This window comes from Canis lupus, chromosome 29 (genome assembly GCF_048164855.1).
Source record: "Canis lupus baileyi chromosome 29, mCanLup2.hap1, whole genome shotgun sequence".
NCBI classification, from domain to species: Eukaryota; Metazoa; Chordata; class Mammalia; order Carnivora; family Canidae; genus Canis; species Canis lupus.
The window spans coordinates 8,041,906-8,058,080 of NC_132866.1; the positions used below are offsets into that span (position 1 = coordinate 8,041,906).

Sequence of the window (16,175 nt, forward strand, 5' to 3'; positions counted from 1 at the left end):
ACCCCAGCCCTCCTCCAGGCAGCTGGGTGCTCAGCTCGGCTCTGCAGGGCAGGAAGAGGCCTAATCAGAGCAGTGGCCTGGACCTCACTCCAAGCACACCTAGGGAAGGGGGGTGCCTCCTGCGTTGTGGCCATACTGGAGGCTTCTGTGGGCCCAGCGAGGTCGGGGCAGGGACTGTGTATGGGTCCTTGAGGGCATGTTGGGGACACCTAACACCTCACCATAACTGGTCATCAAGCAGCAATTAGTCATCAAGCAAAGCCTAAGGAACCAAGCCCAGCGTGGCAAAGGTGCATGGTATTTGGGAGGGGTGGGGGACGTGTCTCCCAGAGACAGCCAGTCAGTCCCTCCCTGGGAGGATGTGTTTGGGAGGGGATGGCTGCTGTGGGCTGGGGCCAGTAAGAGATGGCCCCAAGGATGAAGACCTACCTCTCAGAGGGCTGTGTGAGGGTTGGGGCAGCTGGAGATGGAGGGGAAATTAAACACAATACATGAAGACAGGAGAGAAAAGAAGTATAAACTTATGTCCCACCATGAAGTCACGTATCACCAGCATTTCTGACAGTTAATTTGTACATAATAAAAATGTGTTCACGCCAGGTCATCAAAGTGTGGACAAGATTTTATAACAGGAGGCTTTATTGGACAGAATCACAATATATACTTTCCCCCCCCCGTATTAACTATTGATTCTATCATAAAAATATATTACAACATTTGATATGTATTCACAAAACACAAGCCATTGTAAACAGAGCAGGCAACATTGGCCTTGGATTCAAAAATCTTGAGTCTTGTTGCAACAGAAAAACAGTGTTGGCAAGTGTATTACATGAAAGGTAATATTGCCACATTGGAAGGGCTTCTAGTGTGTGTGTGTGTGTGTGTGTGTGTGTGTGTGTTTAGTGGAGCTATATTTCTGTTTAATAAATTAGGAGAAAATAAAGTTAAAGCTACGATGTTAACAAACATTAGAGGCTGCTAAAATTTTGCTTCATTTTTTTTTATAGTTAGTATGCAGCTGCTTCAGTTTGTGAACATTCACCCATATGCATAAACTCAAGGGCGCACAGAATCACGGCGCACGTGTTCACGGGCACATTTGCTCCAACATAAACATACCCATTTTCCTATGGGTCTGACATTGGGATAGAACATTGTACAGGAGCCAGCCGTTTGCAGATCACTTTGTCTCTGGGAATGAAATATCTTTTATTTTTCTAAATCCTGGTTTCCAAAAATATTTTTTCTAGTGTCCAAATAGAAAGTACATTTCCCCATGGAACCCTACACTAGGTGGCACATTCCTTACGTTTCTTTAATGTGGGCTCCCTTTTGTCGTCTACTGGTCTGTTCTCTGGGTGTCCCAAGCTATGGATGGTGTAACTCCCCCAACCCCTCTTTGCACAGACACACACACAAAAAAATAATGAAATCTATGAAAACTCAAGGTAGCCAAAGGATTTGACTTTGGTGCTCTCATTATGTGGAGCTTCTGTGAGTTCTAAGGGTAAAATCTAACTAGTCTCCTCAAACTTAGGAGAAGTGATGGTTCTCTCAGTGGGTACTGAGCAGGGGAAAGCCTCTGTATGGGAGACAGGCATGCTCCATTAGGGAGGATGAATGGGGGGGTGGTGACTCACCACAGGACACCACAACAGAGGGATGGATTGAGGTCCTCCTAGGAGCTGTTTCACCAAAATGGATAACATATGTCCAAATGGCAAGGGTCTGAATCTCTTCTCCCAAATGAGCCTACAAATGTAAAGATGGGCCTATTCCAAGGTTTAGAAAAATGCCCCATGTGGTAATGAGGATAAGGCAAGGCACCTTGATGACATGTCACTGGACTTCCAACGCTGTTTGTGACCTGCGATTAACAAGTTTCCCCTCCGGGAAACCCTGATGGGCTTGGCGAGACACCATCCTCATTAAACGTCCCTCAAATGTTCCAGAAGAGGTTATATTTACATGCTTGTTGTAAAACAGAATTGTTGAGGTTTGGAATGATTTCAGTTTGCAGGGGAACTTGGCATTTAAAGGCTTTTAGAGCATGGGGTTTGGTTACAAGTAATTCAAGCAAGGATTTGGTATTAAATGGCATAAAGGCCAAGGCAAAAGCAGGCTGAGTGTTTGGTATCTTAACCAGGCACGAGCCATCACTTTGCTCTGGTCATCAGGAAATGGACTGGCTTGGGCGAACCAATCAATGGTGTGCCATGTGAAGGCATCTGATGCTCTCCCAAACGCATTCCCTCTGGACAGTAGTGAGTGTGACAGAGGCCAGGGCCTTGATGGTGATGATCTGACTCTCACAACTCAGAGTGGGCTTCTGTGTCCAAATACAGATTTCAGGTTCTTTGAAACTATCGAAACATGGACTTTAGATTCTCCTGAATACGTCCAACAGCTCTTCTGCACCAGGGGAGAAGTAGGATACTGATGACAGAGCCATGGGCCCGTGGGAGAAAGGACACCGGAAATGCCACTAGAGTCTGCCTTCCTAAGAGCACGAGCGTTCCCAAAGGCATCCACGGTCTTTTGAGTCAACGGCCTAAATTATTTTAAACATCCTTAAATATGGGTATACGTGATAAACTACAGCACTGCTAGGATTGATGAGATTCATAATGTTTGACCTTTAAATGCTAGAGACGTCTCTGCATGACACACTGCGAGAGCGAATTGTACAAAGCCCGGTGACAGTGTGGGTGTGAAGGGAGAGTGGCTGAACTGCTACGCAACACGAGGACAACTTTCGCAAACGTGGTTGTTTTTGTTGTGCTAATTCTTCCGGTTGTCGCAGGGGGCTTTGTGGCGGTGCCCTTTAGGGCCCTGCATTGACACCGAATGTGTACACTCACTGTTGTAGATAGACTTTTGTTACCAATCATGTATATCGTCAGGGATGTGCCCTGGTCAAGTGGCCAAATGTGGTTGGTTTCTGAAGAATGAATTCCACTCTCTTCCTTCACACTGCTAAATGTAGCTGCCCCTGAAAATCAATGCAATGCATTTTAGTCTTTCCTTCCTTCCTTCCTTCCTTCCTTCCTTCCTTCCTTCCTTCCTTCCTTCCTTCCTTCCTTTGTTCTTCTCTTCCTTTTCTTTTTTTTTGGTAGCTAAATACATGTCAATGTCCCTCACGTTTTCTCTAAGCCACCTAATTTTGGCACTCCAAACTTCAAGATATGGATCATCTCCCATGGGCCACAGATCTCGTTCACTCTCAGGAGCCACTTTCTCTCCTCTGGGCTCACCTGACGCCATTCCTAGACACACAGCTCTAAGCCCACGAAACTCCTTACCGGCACATTCACATCTCCTCTGTGCCTTGTCATATGTTCTTCCCTACTACACGCTCTGGGCCAACGTCATCGCCTCTCCAAAGCCTTCCAGACCCTCCTTCCCCACTGGCCACGTGCTTCAGCCCCTGCACCTCCCAGCAGGGTGCACACACCTCCAGGGAAGCCCCGTCTTACACTGTAATTTCTTGTCTCTTCCAGAGGCTGATACGGCACAGGGCCAGGCACACAGAAGGTGCTCAGTAAATGTCTAAGGAGTGACAGCTAAGTATTTTTGCAGTTCTGGGTTGGAGTCTGCAGCTGCCATGTGCCACTCCCTGAACGGCTCCAGGACCCTGCTTTCCTGGGTGTCCCCCTCCCCCTGAAGATCACTGTTTCTGCAGTGAGGTCTAGGTCAGGCTGCCCTAGGCCACGTGTCCTAGCCACTTCCCTGAAACAGATTCCTTGGGAAGATGAGCAATTCATGCCCTGTATTTGTGGAAGGAGGCACGAGGAGGACTTCGAAGTCATGGCTACATCTGAATTGGAAAGGCAACAGCAAGCCTGACCTTCCTGCATCTCTTCCTTCCACCAGGCCAGGGCTTCAGCCGGCAGCAGAGCGAAGGCCGCTGGCCAAGGGTTGGACTTGCTCTTTTTGGGCTGAAAGGCCAATTGGTCCTGAGACACAGTGGGAGCCTACTGGGAATGTGGAGACACTCACAAAGCTTACAAAGCACTGCTCCCAGCCAGGTTTCTTTTCTGAACCCCTAAAAGCAAACCAAGGAGGCCACCTCCACCCATCCTCTCCTCATGGCTGGCTCAGCCCAGGGTCCTAAGCAAACACCAGGGTCTTCCACGGAAGCCCTTTTGGCTTCAGGGCATGAAGAAGTTGACTTTGGTGCTAGGGCAGTGCTGTGTTGTTCTGATGTCATAGGGCTATTGGTCCAGAATTTCAGGAAAATTCAGGTTGACAGTGAACCTTCAGATACCTAAGACATCTAGTCAGACAGATTTCTTGGAGGGGACAAGGGACCTGGGAACCATAAATCCTGGGTGCAGAGGTTGCTGCTCAGCCCCGCCCCCGGCCCCCAAATTCTCCTAAAAACACTATAGAGAAAGAGAAATCCAAAAGAGTCCCTTCCAAGCCAGTGGTGGCCGTGGGATGAGAAGGGCCCTGGGGCCCAGCTGGTGGGTGTGGGTGTTAGCACAGAAGCTGGGAGCAGGGTGTCCTCTTCTGATGATGGAAAGATGCCCCGAGTTGGGTGCAGCAGGGGACTTCCCATTGGCACTAGCCTACCCTTCCGGAGACTAACAGACCATGCCTCTGTTTTGCGTTGCTCCTTAAATTTCTCTACCTGCTGCCCCAGGACTTACTGATCTTCCCAGAGGTCTGAAAAGGAGATGATAGTACCTACATCCTAGGGTTATGGTGAGGATTCACGGGAACACTACCCGAAAACACTCAGTGCTGTGCCCGGCATGCAGGCTTCACTCAGTACACACCAGCTGTTAGGACTATGGACAATTGTGATTACAAGGAGCTGCTCCTGGGGCACCTAGCAGGGTCAGCCTTGCTGGATGAAGCGAGGAACCCTAAAAAGACCCACACACAGGGGTTAGCATCCAGCAGTGTCTCCCTCTGGCCTGGCCTCAGCCTGGCTCCACTCCTGGGGTGTGAGGCTGGGTGGGAAGGGCGCTGAGGTTAGTGGCAGAGGGGCCGGACGCCATCGGTTCCCACAGCCAAGCTGCCCAGGCAGAGGTGGGGTCGAGACCCAGGGAAGTGTCCCTGTGGGCCCCTCTGGGTGCCAGCTTCCTTCTCTCTAACCAAGTGTCCTGACCTGGAGCCAGCTGGTGCCGCCATGCTCTGCCGATGCCCCGTGTACACCCACATTTACTACCCGGGAGCCCCACGGAATGGAATGAGGCTACGTTGCAAATACCTTTGAGGGGTGGTGGCAGGGGTTCCACCAGAGTCCTCTGAGGATGGGTTTTTAGAATTTCATGGAGTGAGCGCTTTGTTGCTCTGAGAACGAAATGACTCAGCCCTTAAATGAGGCTGGAGATCGAACTCTCTGGAGAACTGGGGAAGGATACAGGATGAAACAGATATTTAGAAAGGTGCAGTTTTCCATGGAGTTTATCCAGGTCTCCAGGGCCACCTTTCTCAGGGAGGAGTGGGCAGGTCCCTTGCAGCAGTCGCCTGGACATGGAGGTTTGAAAATGCAGAGTCCCGGGTCCTGCCCAGACCTCCTTGGACCAATCTCTGAGGAGGGGGTATAGGAATCTGCATTTTAAACAAGCTCCCTTGGCAATTCTTGTGGATAAAAGAAGCTCAAGGGCCAAAGGCTCTGTTCCAGATGATTTAGACCTTCCAGAAAGGGGATGGGAGCTGCAAATATAGCCAGGACCTCGCTCCTCCCTGGGATGCTCATGGTCAAAAGGAAAGGAGCCAATGCAAGGAATTTCTGGCACCTGATAAAATAGTCTTATTCAGACCATAGGCTGCCTGGGTCATCCTGCATTTGGATGAAATTCTAGAAATGCACAGCCAGAGGCCACACCATCGTCTACCTGCCCCCACGTGTGTAAATGGGTGGCAACCAGGACATGGGTGTGGCCTGTTCTGTCCTCTCAGAGAGAAAGGCACCATGAAAGAGAAAACTAATTTCATAAACACGAGGAGAGAGGTTTATTGCTCAGGGCGACAGCTCAGAAGACTGAACTGAATCCCAGAAAGAATGGACCATTGGGACCAGGTGGCTGCAGTCAACTTCCCTCATGACCCAGCCAATTTCTAAGTAAAAACAGGCTGGCTCTTGGTGGCATATCTAAGGGGGGGTTGGCTGACCACGAGACACACAAACCCCATGACCCTCGTCTGACCTGGCAGATCCTTAGGGGATCCTAGGGCTTGGAAGTCCTCTCTCCTTCGAGAAGAAGTGCAAGAAAAAGCTGGAATAGTTGCAGAGTGTCTAAAAAAAGCCACCAGGGGCAGGGATTTGACCTACATCTCAGATCACGTAGGACTAGAAATGGTGTGGGGCTAGGAATCGGATGGTCCCTCCCGGCCAGGCTTCATTTCCAAGCTTCCCAATATGCTTTCCCACCTGGTCCAGTTGTCCACCAGAGTCTGGGCCCTACACATCGAGCCTCACGCTAGACTGAGGACAAGTAACTCTTCCCAGGCCCGCTGATCTTGCTGTTTCGGAGTGTTTTACCTGAGAAACCCATGCCACGTTGGATAAATCAAATTACCAAATGAGGTAGATAATTCACCTGGGAATAATGAAGCCAGGGGAAATTTTTAGAGACTGGGTAGAGATGAATACCGACATTCATCTACAGGTAATTAGAGCAGACTCGGTTGGTGCTGACCGCTAATGCAGTGTTTTCCTCCGTACTTCTCCTTGGCCTTCAATGCCTGTCTGAACAATAGTGGACACACCCCCTCAGCTAACTTATCTGGGCTTTTGTCTCCATGATGCCAATATGACTGGTTTTATTGTGGGGTTTTTTGTTTTGTTTTGTTTTAGCAGTCCTAGATGCTTGGCCAAAATTCCAACATGTATCTTTTTAGGATGCATGGTGGTGTGGGTGACAGATCTTTTGTTTCTTAGCTCAAGAAGAGGTAAAAGAGATCCAGTTGCTTCTGGGAGTATAATATATTGCCTACACAGAGCAGGCAGAAAGAGGATCTGACATAGTCACATCGATGAAAACACGTTTTGTGGCTTGAACTTGACTGTCTACTGGCCTCATCTACTAGGTCACTACTCCTCTGTCACCCAATTTTGAGAAAATTTGTGTGAAAAGGGAGACTGTCAGATTCAATTGTGTGTATCTTCTTGGATACATACTTGTTTTCGGCCTCATGGGTACTTTTGGTGTTGGGACAAGGTGGGTGGCGAACAGCTCCTTGTCACTAAGAAAGTCCCACAAAAATGAATGTCTGCTGTGAGTCAAACTTGATTCAAACTAACGTGAGCAAGTTTTCTGTAACACACAAAGTCACGTCTGGGCAGTGGTGTGCTGGTAGATGCAGAACAACCAGCTCTCAGCATACAAAAAGTCCTGGTTTGTAGCCTTTGCTAATTTTCTTGGCACAAATATTCCCATCATGGCTGATTTGAAGCTACCAACATGATGTCCCTGAACACGGGACTAGGAAAGGATGCGCCCCACTGACTGCTCCAGGCAGATATGAGCACACCTCCAACTACATCTGACAGGTGCCAAGGCTTTGGAAGCTACGTCTGTCCCTGTCCTAGTCTCCAGGAAAACCTTGCAAGTAGGCAAGACCAGGCCAGGCTCAGCTCTCTGTTTTCTAAATGAGGAGCTAAGGTAAAAGAAGACAATATCTTTTCAAGTAGATACGCACGACACACCTCTATCTTTCCATTCTGGGGCCCCCCGGCAGTAAAACAGTATCAGGCTCTTCCCACCTGGTCCCTCTTGGGCTGTGTCCTCCCCCCACTGCACTTGCAAAGTTAAGACACCCAGAGCTGGAAAGAGAGAATGAGCCATCGGAGTCTGTCGCTCGCTTCCCATCCTTTCTACCCTGTAGGCATCAGAACAGAGGACAGAGAAATAGCTGCTCTTAGCATTCACACGTCATCTGAAATGATAAACAAAGACAGATGGGCAGAAAGCACGGCCCACTCACCTTGGCTTTTCATAAATCAAGATGGGGCTGCTAATGGATTGGCATAGGTACTGAAGTTATAGTTTTCGATAAAAATGTCACTCTTCCTTCATGAGCACAGGGTACTTTCTTAGTCACCTGGGACAGCTTCTACTTTCTGTTGATAGACTCAAGGAGACTAGATATGGAGCCTACTAGGATAATGGGACCCAGTGCCTTAGAACCAACGCTAAAACCCTGCTCAGGTCAGTTCTGGTGGGTGCATCTCACAGGGTGTGTGGAACAAGATGTGTGAGACAAGGTGAAAGGCTTCCTGCAAATTCAGGTCACAACCAGGGGTGGGGGCCCCAGGCAGCCACCTTCCTCCTGCCTCCCCTCGGCTCCAACAGTTATGACGTGTGAATCAGAAGAAGGTGACTTCAAGGTCAGACCTCCAAGAACATTATTACATGTATTACCTGCCTATTTAAACCATTTTCATGCTAAGATTGTCTACACACACAAACGTTAGCTTTGGGGGGGGAGGTGAGGAACCAGAGTTTAACCATTTCTGAGACTGCTGCTCGGCAACAATTGGGTAGCCGCTAGCTGTTAAAAACATTTTCACCTTGGGCTCAGGATCCCAAGAGTCCCAGCTGAGCACAATTCAGTGAGTACCAGCTGGATAATATTTGGGTTAAAGCAGCCACCACTACCATGTGGAGAAGAGTAGCCACGTTGGATATAAGGCCAAATGGCCACCGCCAACCTGACTTTCAGCATGATTAATGTCCCGTGGAGACCACTGCTTTTCTTCAGCATGGAGCCCAACGCCTAGTGGTTAGGAAGGACGCCTTGCTTCCCCACCTGCCACCAGCACCGCGTGTCCTTGGTCATGACCGGCCTCAGCGTCACTCCTGGGGAGTCTCTGGTGAGTCCGGGAGCTCAAAGGAGCTTCTCAGAAAGAAAGGCCAGAGCGAGTAACCATGCTCATCCTTTGGTGCAAAATAGGGACCATCCAACCTCTGCCCTTGAGGAACCAGGGAGCAGGCTTCAGAGGCCCTGCAGGCCAGGGAACCGGAATGGCTGGGCTGGCCAGGTGGGTGGCAGCTGGCGGTGTCCACCCAGGACCCCAAGCCCTCCTTCCCCGCTTCTCACCAGCTGCCTCATTCCTCAGTCTCCGGCCAGAGCGGCGTCCTTCACTCAGAGACCGGCAGAATGTTCTGGCTGTGGGAGTCGCCCGTGAGGCCCGAGGAGTGGAGGGAGCGCCTGTGGAGGATCCTGTTCAGAATCTCTTTGCAGCTTTTGCGGTACTGGTGTCGCAGTAAGGAGTACACGAAGGGGTCGGAGGCAGCCTTGCTGTAGGCCAAGCACTTGGACAGCACCCCCCAGTGGGAGCCGATGGGCACCGAGGAGGACAGCTCCACCAGCCTGCAGAGACACAGGGAGGCCGTTACCCAGAGCACAGCCTCCCGGCCCAGCCTCAGCTTCTCTGGGGCCGCCCCAACTGCAGTTTCCAGCAGCAGCAGTAACAGACGGTGGACATCCACCAGGCACTCGGTTCATTCCAGCTCCCCAAGTAACTGGGCACTTTACCTGTGTGACTTTGTGGAGCTCCGGGGTGGGCAGGTGACTATTTCCGTTTTAGATGTCCAAGGAGGTTCGGTAATTTGCCTAAGGTCACGCAGCCAGTAAGCTGTGGAGGCAGGATTTGAACCCAGGCAGGTCTGACTCTGGAACCCAGGCTCACCTAAGACATAGGCTAGTGGCTAACAGTGTCCTGGCCACTGCCTTCAACTCGGTTGCTGTCCTGCTGTGTGACCTTGGGCAAGTCATTTCCCTTCCTTGGGCTTTTGGGTTTTATATGAAAAGCAAGGTGGTTGAATAAGACCATCTCTGGGCAGCCCAGGTAGCTCAGCGGTTTAGCACCTGCCTTCAGCCTAGGGCCTGATCCTAGAGACCTGGGATCAAGTCCCGCATCGGGCTCCCTGCATGGAGCCTGCTTCTCCCTCGGCCTGCATCTCTGCCTTTCTCTCTCTCTCTCTCTCTCTCTCTCTCTCTCTCTGTCTCTCATGAATAAATAAATAAAATATTAAAAAAAGAAGATCATCTGTACAATGAGAAGAGACTCTGCTTCAAATCCAGCTCTGCCCTCCTAAGAAAGTCACCTGGGAGGGAGGGCTGGGTATAATTTTGCCAGCGTTCTACCAAGCTCAGAGTATGTCTTGCATCAAGAAGAATCTGCAGGTGACAAAGGCCTCCTCCCAGGGCTGTGGTCGTGGGGCCCTTGGCCACAGCAGCGGTCAGGGTACCCTAAAGTGACCTCATGACCCACGGGAAACACAACCCATGTATTCAAGGGGTGTCTTTTTGAAAGTCGCCCCGGGCCCCTCAAACGACTCCATTCAGTGGTGCTAACGCCAGCTGTGAGGAAGTACAAGCCTTTTCCTCTGTGTAAATGGAATTCCCCCCAAAATCAAGCCACTTACTCTTTCTCAAGCGTTTCCAGCGCTGTTGGCCATATTTGGATATTATCCAGCACTGATATAAGACAGAAAAGGCCACAGCTCGGAGATCCCAAGGTACCCTCTCCATGCCCACTGCCAAATGAGGACACTGAGGCCCAGAGAGTAGAAGGGGTTGCCCAGCGTCACAGAGCCCGTAACGAGAGCAGAAGGTCCAGTGCCTGCGCTCTAACTGGGATCTGGCACCTGCATGCTCCCTGGGGCAGGCAGTGGTGGCCCCAGGTTCAGAAAGGACTGGGCTGGGGCTGTCGTTCTGTGCGGCCAACCTGAGTGCTCTCCCTGGCTCTCTTTGGGTCGAGGCTGTTGAGGACTAGTTCACAAAGGGAAGGAGGAGAAAGCTGGGAGGGTTCCAGACTCCATTGCAATGCCCCATTTTTTAACAGACCCTTAATGAACCCACTCTGAAGCACCCCCCCTCCCACTATTTGGCCTTCTGTTTCCAGAACCAGTGGCTACCCTTGCCCTCTGACCTCGTGGGAGAACGTGGCCTCGTTTTTGCTCGTGTCCTTGTCAGCCCCAAAAGGGAAATGGAGCTGTTAGCATTAGGGAAAGCTGCACTTTGAAGAAACCTATTTTGGGAAGTGATGACTTTAAGGGGACAAAACCCCTGAATTTAGAATTCACACCTAATAATAACAATGAAATAGCTGAATGCCAGCACATTGTTGTTATGTGATGCCAAATGGCTTCTCCAAAATGTCTTCTCTCCTATATGTTGCTAAATTCAGTCTTAACGTTTTTGGCTCTCCCGAGAGGACTTATTAAAAGAGCCAAATATCATTAAACCATCCAGCAAGATCAACATTATTATTTGCAAGTTCTGTAGGTTTCACAGTGTAAAATTATTCAGGACAATGTAAAATTTCACCACTAGATAATTAAGAGATAAAAATCTATTTCGTTTGCTTCTCAGAGATTTTATGTAAAGTCTGAATTCTCTGCCTGGTTCAGTAATAATAATTCCCAGCTGCATGTCCCCTTTGGGCAAAATACTTGATGTACACGATCTCTCCTCTTACAATTATCCTGCAGAGCGGATATCATTATTTCCATTTCACAGACAAGGGAATCAAGACTCAGAGAGCCAGTGATCTCCTACACGGAAACCCGCTTCCACCTACCGCTGCCCGAGTCCTGATTAAAGGCCACTCTGGGCTTCGGATCCAGCAGCGGAGATGGGACAGGATGAGCTCTACATCTCCCCCAGCCCGAGAACCCCTCTGCCTCGGTTACGTGCCACCGGGGACTTTGTCACTTGCCCCTGTCCACAGTACAATGACTCCTGCTCTGAAAAGCCCATGTGAGTGGTTTGTCAGGGCCTCCAAGCAAAGAGATGCTTTGATTACTACGGGCCTGGACACTGGCAGCAGGTTCTAGGCAGGGGGAAACATTTATGCTTATGTGTTCAGAATGCACACAGGCCTGCCCCAGATGGCCCTGACGCGGCTCCCCACTCAGGGGCCCTGGGGTGGGAGCCCACACTCTGGGTCAGCAGAACAGCCTGAGGAGGGCGAAGAGGGGGCAGGAGCTGCTTTTCCAGCATTCCAGGAGACTCTGCTGCAGGTGGTTCAGGGATGCGCTGTGAGTACCTAGAGTGGCGGGAGACACGCTAACAGGTTGGGGGCCTGTTAACACATTAGAAGCAGAGCACAGAGACGGGTGTTTTTCTGACTCGGGGTGATTCCCCCCTCACTCCTCCAGTCTGACGTGCCCGGCCCCACTTCTGTACCCCTGTATTTGTTGAGGGAAATTCTTCCAGAAAGCCATGCTCCTCTCTCAGCAGAAAGCCCTCTGATCCTGGTCACTGGCAGGTGTCTGTGCTGGCTGTCACAGAACAGGGATGATGAGGCAGGGAAGCCCCCACCCCCAGGTGTCATCCTGGCCCAGCAGCCTGGTGGTCCTGGTCCCTGGAGGGAGGATGGGGGTACTTTTGCCAGAAGGCCGAGACATTTCTGAACCTTCAGAGCGACCAGTGTCTCCATTCTGGTTGACAGTGAGAATCTCCAGAGAAACTGGGGTGTTCTGGGGTGAGGGCAAGACCAGTAATACAGCAGCCATAGACCAAGCAACCCTTCTGGGTCCCCTGGGGCTCAGGGCTTTGATGGCCGCTTCACAAACACTGTGAAGGGGACAAAAACCCTCACCGTGTTCGCCCTACTGTTCAGAGGAGGCCCCATGGCGCAGTGATGTACCAAGGCCACGTAGCCTGAACATGGAAAAACCAGCATTTGAAGCCTGGGCTGTAGGCGCCAGTGACCAGGCTGTCCCCCCTCACTCCTCGACTCAGTTCCAGGGTACAAAGACCTTTACCTTCAACTCTTGCGTGTAAAGTAGTAAATTAGTGCCCAGTCTGTACACCTTCTGTACCCCCATCATCTCTCCTCCTCCCGCTGCCGTGCGCACACACACGCATGGGTATACACACACATACACACACACACACACACACACACACACACACGCTGTGCACCAAAGGACACATGAGCCACAGAACATTCTTTGGGAAGCCAGCCTGATGCCTTCCTAAGACTCCTGGAGAACTTGGTTTGTGCATTTGAAGACCTGTAAGTAATAAGCTGACAATTTACATTTTCATGAGACATTAGAATGGAAGGCGTTTTATTAAAAGAATATGAACACCGGACAATCACCTGCATATTAAACCCCTCTGCCATCTACATAATTCCATGACTTTGAAAAGCCATAACAATGGTGCTGTCAGATTCACTAATGCCTCAAAGCCGCACTCTGGTGATTTGGGACAACCATAATTATTCGTAAGCATATGTTGCTGCAGAGATAATAGCCTTACGAATGCTTCTAGACATGTGAATTTTAATTCAGAAAAATTTAATTAGAGCTCTTGAATGAGAATCTGTTGCGGATCTTCAGATCCTGTTCAGACACTTGGAAAAAGTCAAATGTGACCCCTCAGGGCTCTAAGGACACGGGAGTCGGTATGAGTGCGTAGTAGAAGGCAGTGACTCCTCTCAAGAGTGAAGGTGGAGATTTCCAAATGTTTTCCACGGTGACGTGACAAGCCCCTCAGGTGCAGGTGCAAGTGGCTCTTTGGTTGGTACAATTGGTAGAACTGCCTTTCTGAAAGGTATTTGCTGTATCATCAGGCACTGTGCCAACCAAGTCTACTGCCAGAGTTAATGGCCTCTGGGCCTTACTCCAGGTCTATCCAAGCTGCTATCAGCCAGGTGGTCAGCGGTAACCCCATGAGAACCTACCACCTCTTCTACCTGCCTTTACCCCTAGGACCCCGGTGCTATGTCTGCATTCACCCACAGATGGTGACGGCATAAGATGCTTGGGCATAAGAAGCCAGACAGGTATCCACCCTGTAGGTGGGCATCTCTGTATTTCCAGTTGCCTAGGCCCCAGGCTTTGGAGATGGAGCATGGTGGCTAGGCTAAACGATTGCCAATACGCTTGACCTTGACCTTTAACCCTTCATTCTGCCAGTTGCTACTCTTGTGACCTTGGGTAACTCATTTCACCTCTCTGAAGCTCTGTAAGATGATGATTCCCATACTTACCTTTCAGGAGAGCTGTACCAGGTACAATCAGGTGTGTACTGGTACCTCCCAGGTGCGTTACAGGTGTCCAACAACAGGTGACAGGTGTGGTTCTAAAGACTTCATGGTCTCTAAGAAGGGAAGCTGGAGAACCGATTTGAAGGCCTGAATGGTTCTTGACCCAAGAATGATGCTTTCCCATCTAAGAAAGTTATTAGGCAGATGCGAATGGTGGGGACCCCCTCCCAGCCAGCCAGATCTCCTTGATCAGCTCTAAAAGGTGGCAGAGGTGACAGCAGAAGCCCCTTCCCCTCTCCTACTCTGCCAGCTTCCGGCATTCACCACGGTGGTCCTGATGCGGACCCACCTTCTTGCCCGCGTCCCCATTTATAAGGTGGGACTGGGTGAAAGTAGTAAGTCCTGTGGCTAGGCAAGCACTGCAGGGTGGCGGCAAATGGCTTCCCCGCAGCAGTTCAGTGTCGTGTTTAAGCGACACGGGGACACCTTGCTCCCAACCATCCCCCAAACTGTGTCTTTCTGGTTGTCCGCGGGTCACAGCACAGGGTGCCTTCCTACTTCCTTCTGGGAGGAGAGCAGGAGCCACTGTGTTCTCAGGGGAGAACAGAGGGGTGCAGTGCAGAGGGGCGCAGCACAAGACCCCGTGCACGGGCTTTGCTTCCAGGCTGACCCGAGCTGGAACCCCGGCCGAGTCACTGACTGCATCGGGCGAGGCTAGAACAGTATCTGAGCCTCAGGATGAAATGGGGATGTTATGCAGGTGTGGACGGTGGCACCGGTCCAGGCACAGAGGGGGACTTACCCGGATTTGTTTCTAAGACAGAGCTGGCTCTTAGCTGTTTCTCTCTGAATCCCACAGGATCTGCCAGTTGCTGCCTCAGTGGTTTTGACTGTCATTTCCATGCACAGGAGCGAGGCAGAGAAGAGCAAGTGGGTGCTGCATCTGGGAGAGTCCCTGGGGCTGCTCGGTGCCTGTCCAAGGCTGGGCTCAGGCTTCCCAGCTCCCTGTGCCTTGATAACCGATGACTTCTGCATTTCCTTCCCTCTCTGTGCCTCAGTTCCCCCATCTGCAGAGTGCAGCTCCCATGGCTTGCCCAGCCCACCCTTGGGAGTGCTGTAGGCTCCAGGAAGATAACACGCGAACAAACTATAAAGGGCTCGGAAGGCACAGCCACATCGGCCCAGCTAACCTGTTGCCAGAACGTAACCCCTAGCTCATGGGCCCACCTTGCCCTACACGCTGCCTCCTGGTACTTCTGAACCTTCATGAAGCTGGGAACCCCACACCTCAGGAACCTGACCCCTGGCAAGTTCACACCTGTCTGAGATTCTGGTTGCCTCTTTAGGGTCCAGACTGCTGCTGAGCTCAATTCACTTGAACCATCATCAGCCAAGCACTTGGCGGTTGGAGAGACACACAGATGCTTACTGCCCCCAGGAGACCCTGTGCTGGGTGAACAAGGAGGTGACTCCTTCCTCCTGAGCTCTGGAACCCTCCAGGGCCCACCCCTGCCCTGTTGCCTGAGATTTTGCCTGTCTCAGGGCAGAATGGCTCTCCATAAGGCCTGCTGAGGGGCAGTCAGCTGGTCTGAGCCCATGAGTACTGTGTGATGATGGTTTAATGTCATGTGTCAGCTTGACTGGCCATAGGTGCCTCAATTAAACATTCTTTCCAAATGCACTTAGCATCTGAATCAGTGGACTCAGTAAAGTGAATTGCCCTCCCCAACTGGGTAGGCCTCAGCCAATCCACTGAGGACTTGAACAGAGCCAGAGTCAGAGGAAAGAGGAATTCACCCCCTTTTTCTCTGCCTCACTGATTAAGCTGGAATATCTCATCTCAGCTTCTCTAGCCCTTGGGGTCAGGACTTTTACCACTAGCTCTCCCAGGTAGTGGGGCCTTCAGATTTCCAGAGTTTCTGGCTTACAGAGGGCAGATTGTGGGACTACTCAGACTCTCTCTCTTCTATCTATCTATCTATCTATCTATCTATCTATCTATCTATCATCTATCTATCATCTCTCATCTATGTATCTATCTACCTACTAATCTATCCTACTTGTCTGTTTCTCTGGAGAATCCTAGTACAACATAGTCATTTGACGAGCCTTGGTGATCTTCTCTGACCATGCCCAGCACACACCTGGAGCCCAGAGAACTCCCTGCATGTGATGAACACGCTGGCATATGCCCATCTCCCTGGGA

The 16,175-nt window shown here is 50.7% G+C and overlaps 1 protein-coding gene across 2 annotated transcripts in view; it reads right to left on the reverse strand.

Moving 5' to 3' along the window:
• The window catches only part of GPR26 (G protein-coupled receptor 26), a 41,742-nt gene that overhangs the window by 10,559 nt on the left and 15,008 nt on the right, over positions 1 to 16,175 (reverse strand). Inside the window, exon 3 of one of the 2 annotated variants that reach the window (XM_072804992.1) lies at positions 8,356 to 9,333. The exons of the other annotated variant lie outside the window; for it this stretch is intronic. Coding sequence (XP_072661093.1) covers positions 9,102 to 9,333 — 232 coding nt within the window. The 3' untranslated portion in view covers positions 8,356 to 9,101. Of the gene's footprint in view, positions 1 to 8,355; positions 9,334 to 16,175 lie in introns of those variants that run through there. 2 annotated transcript variants of the gene reach the window in all.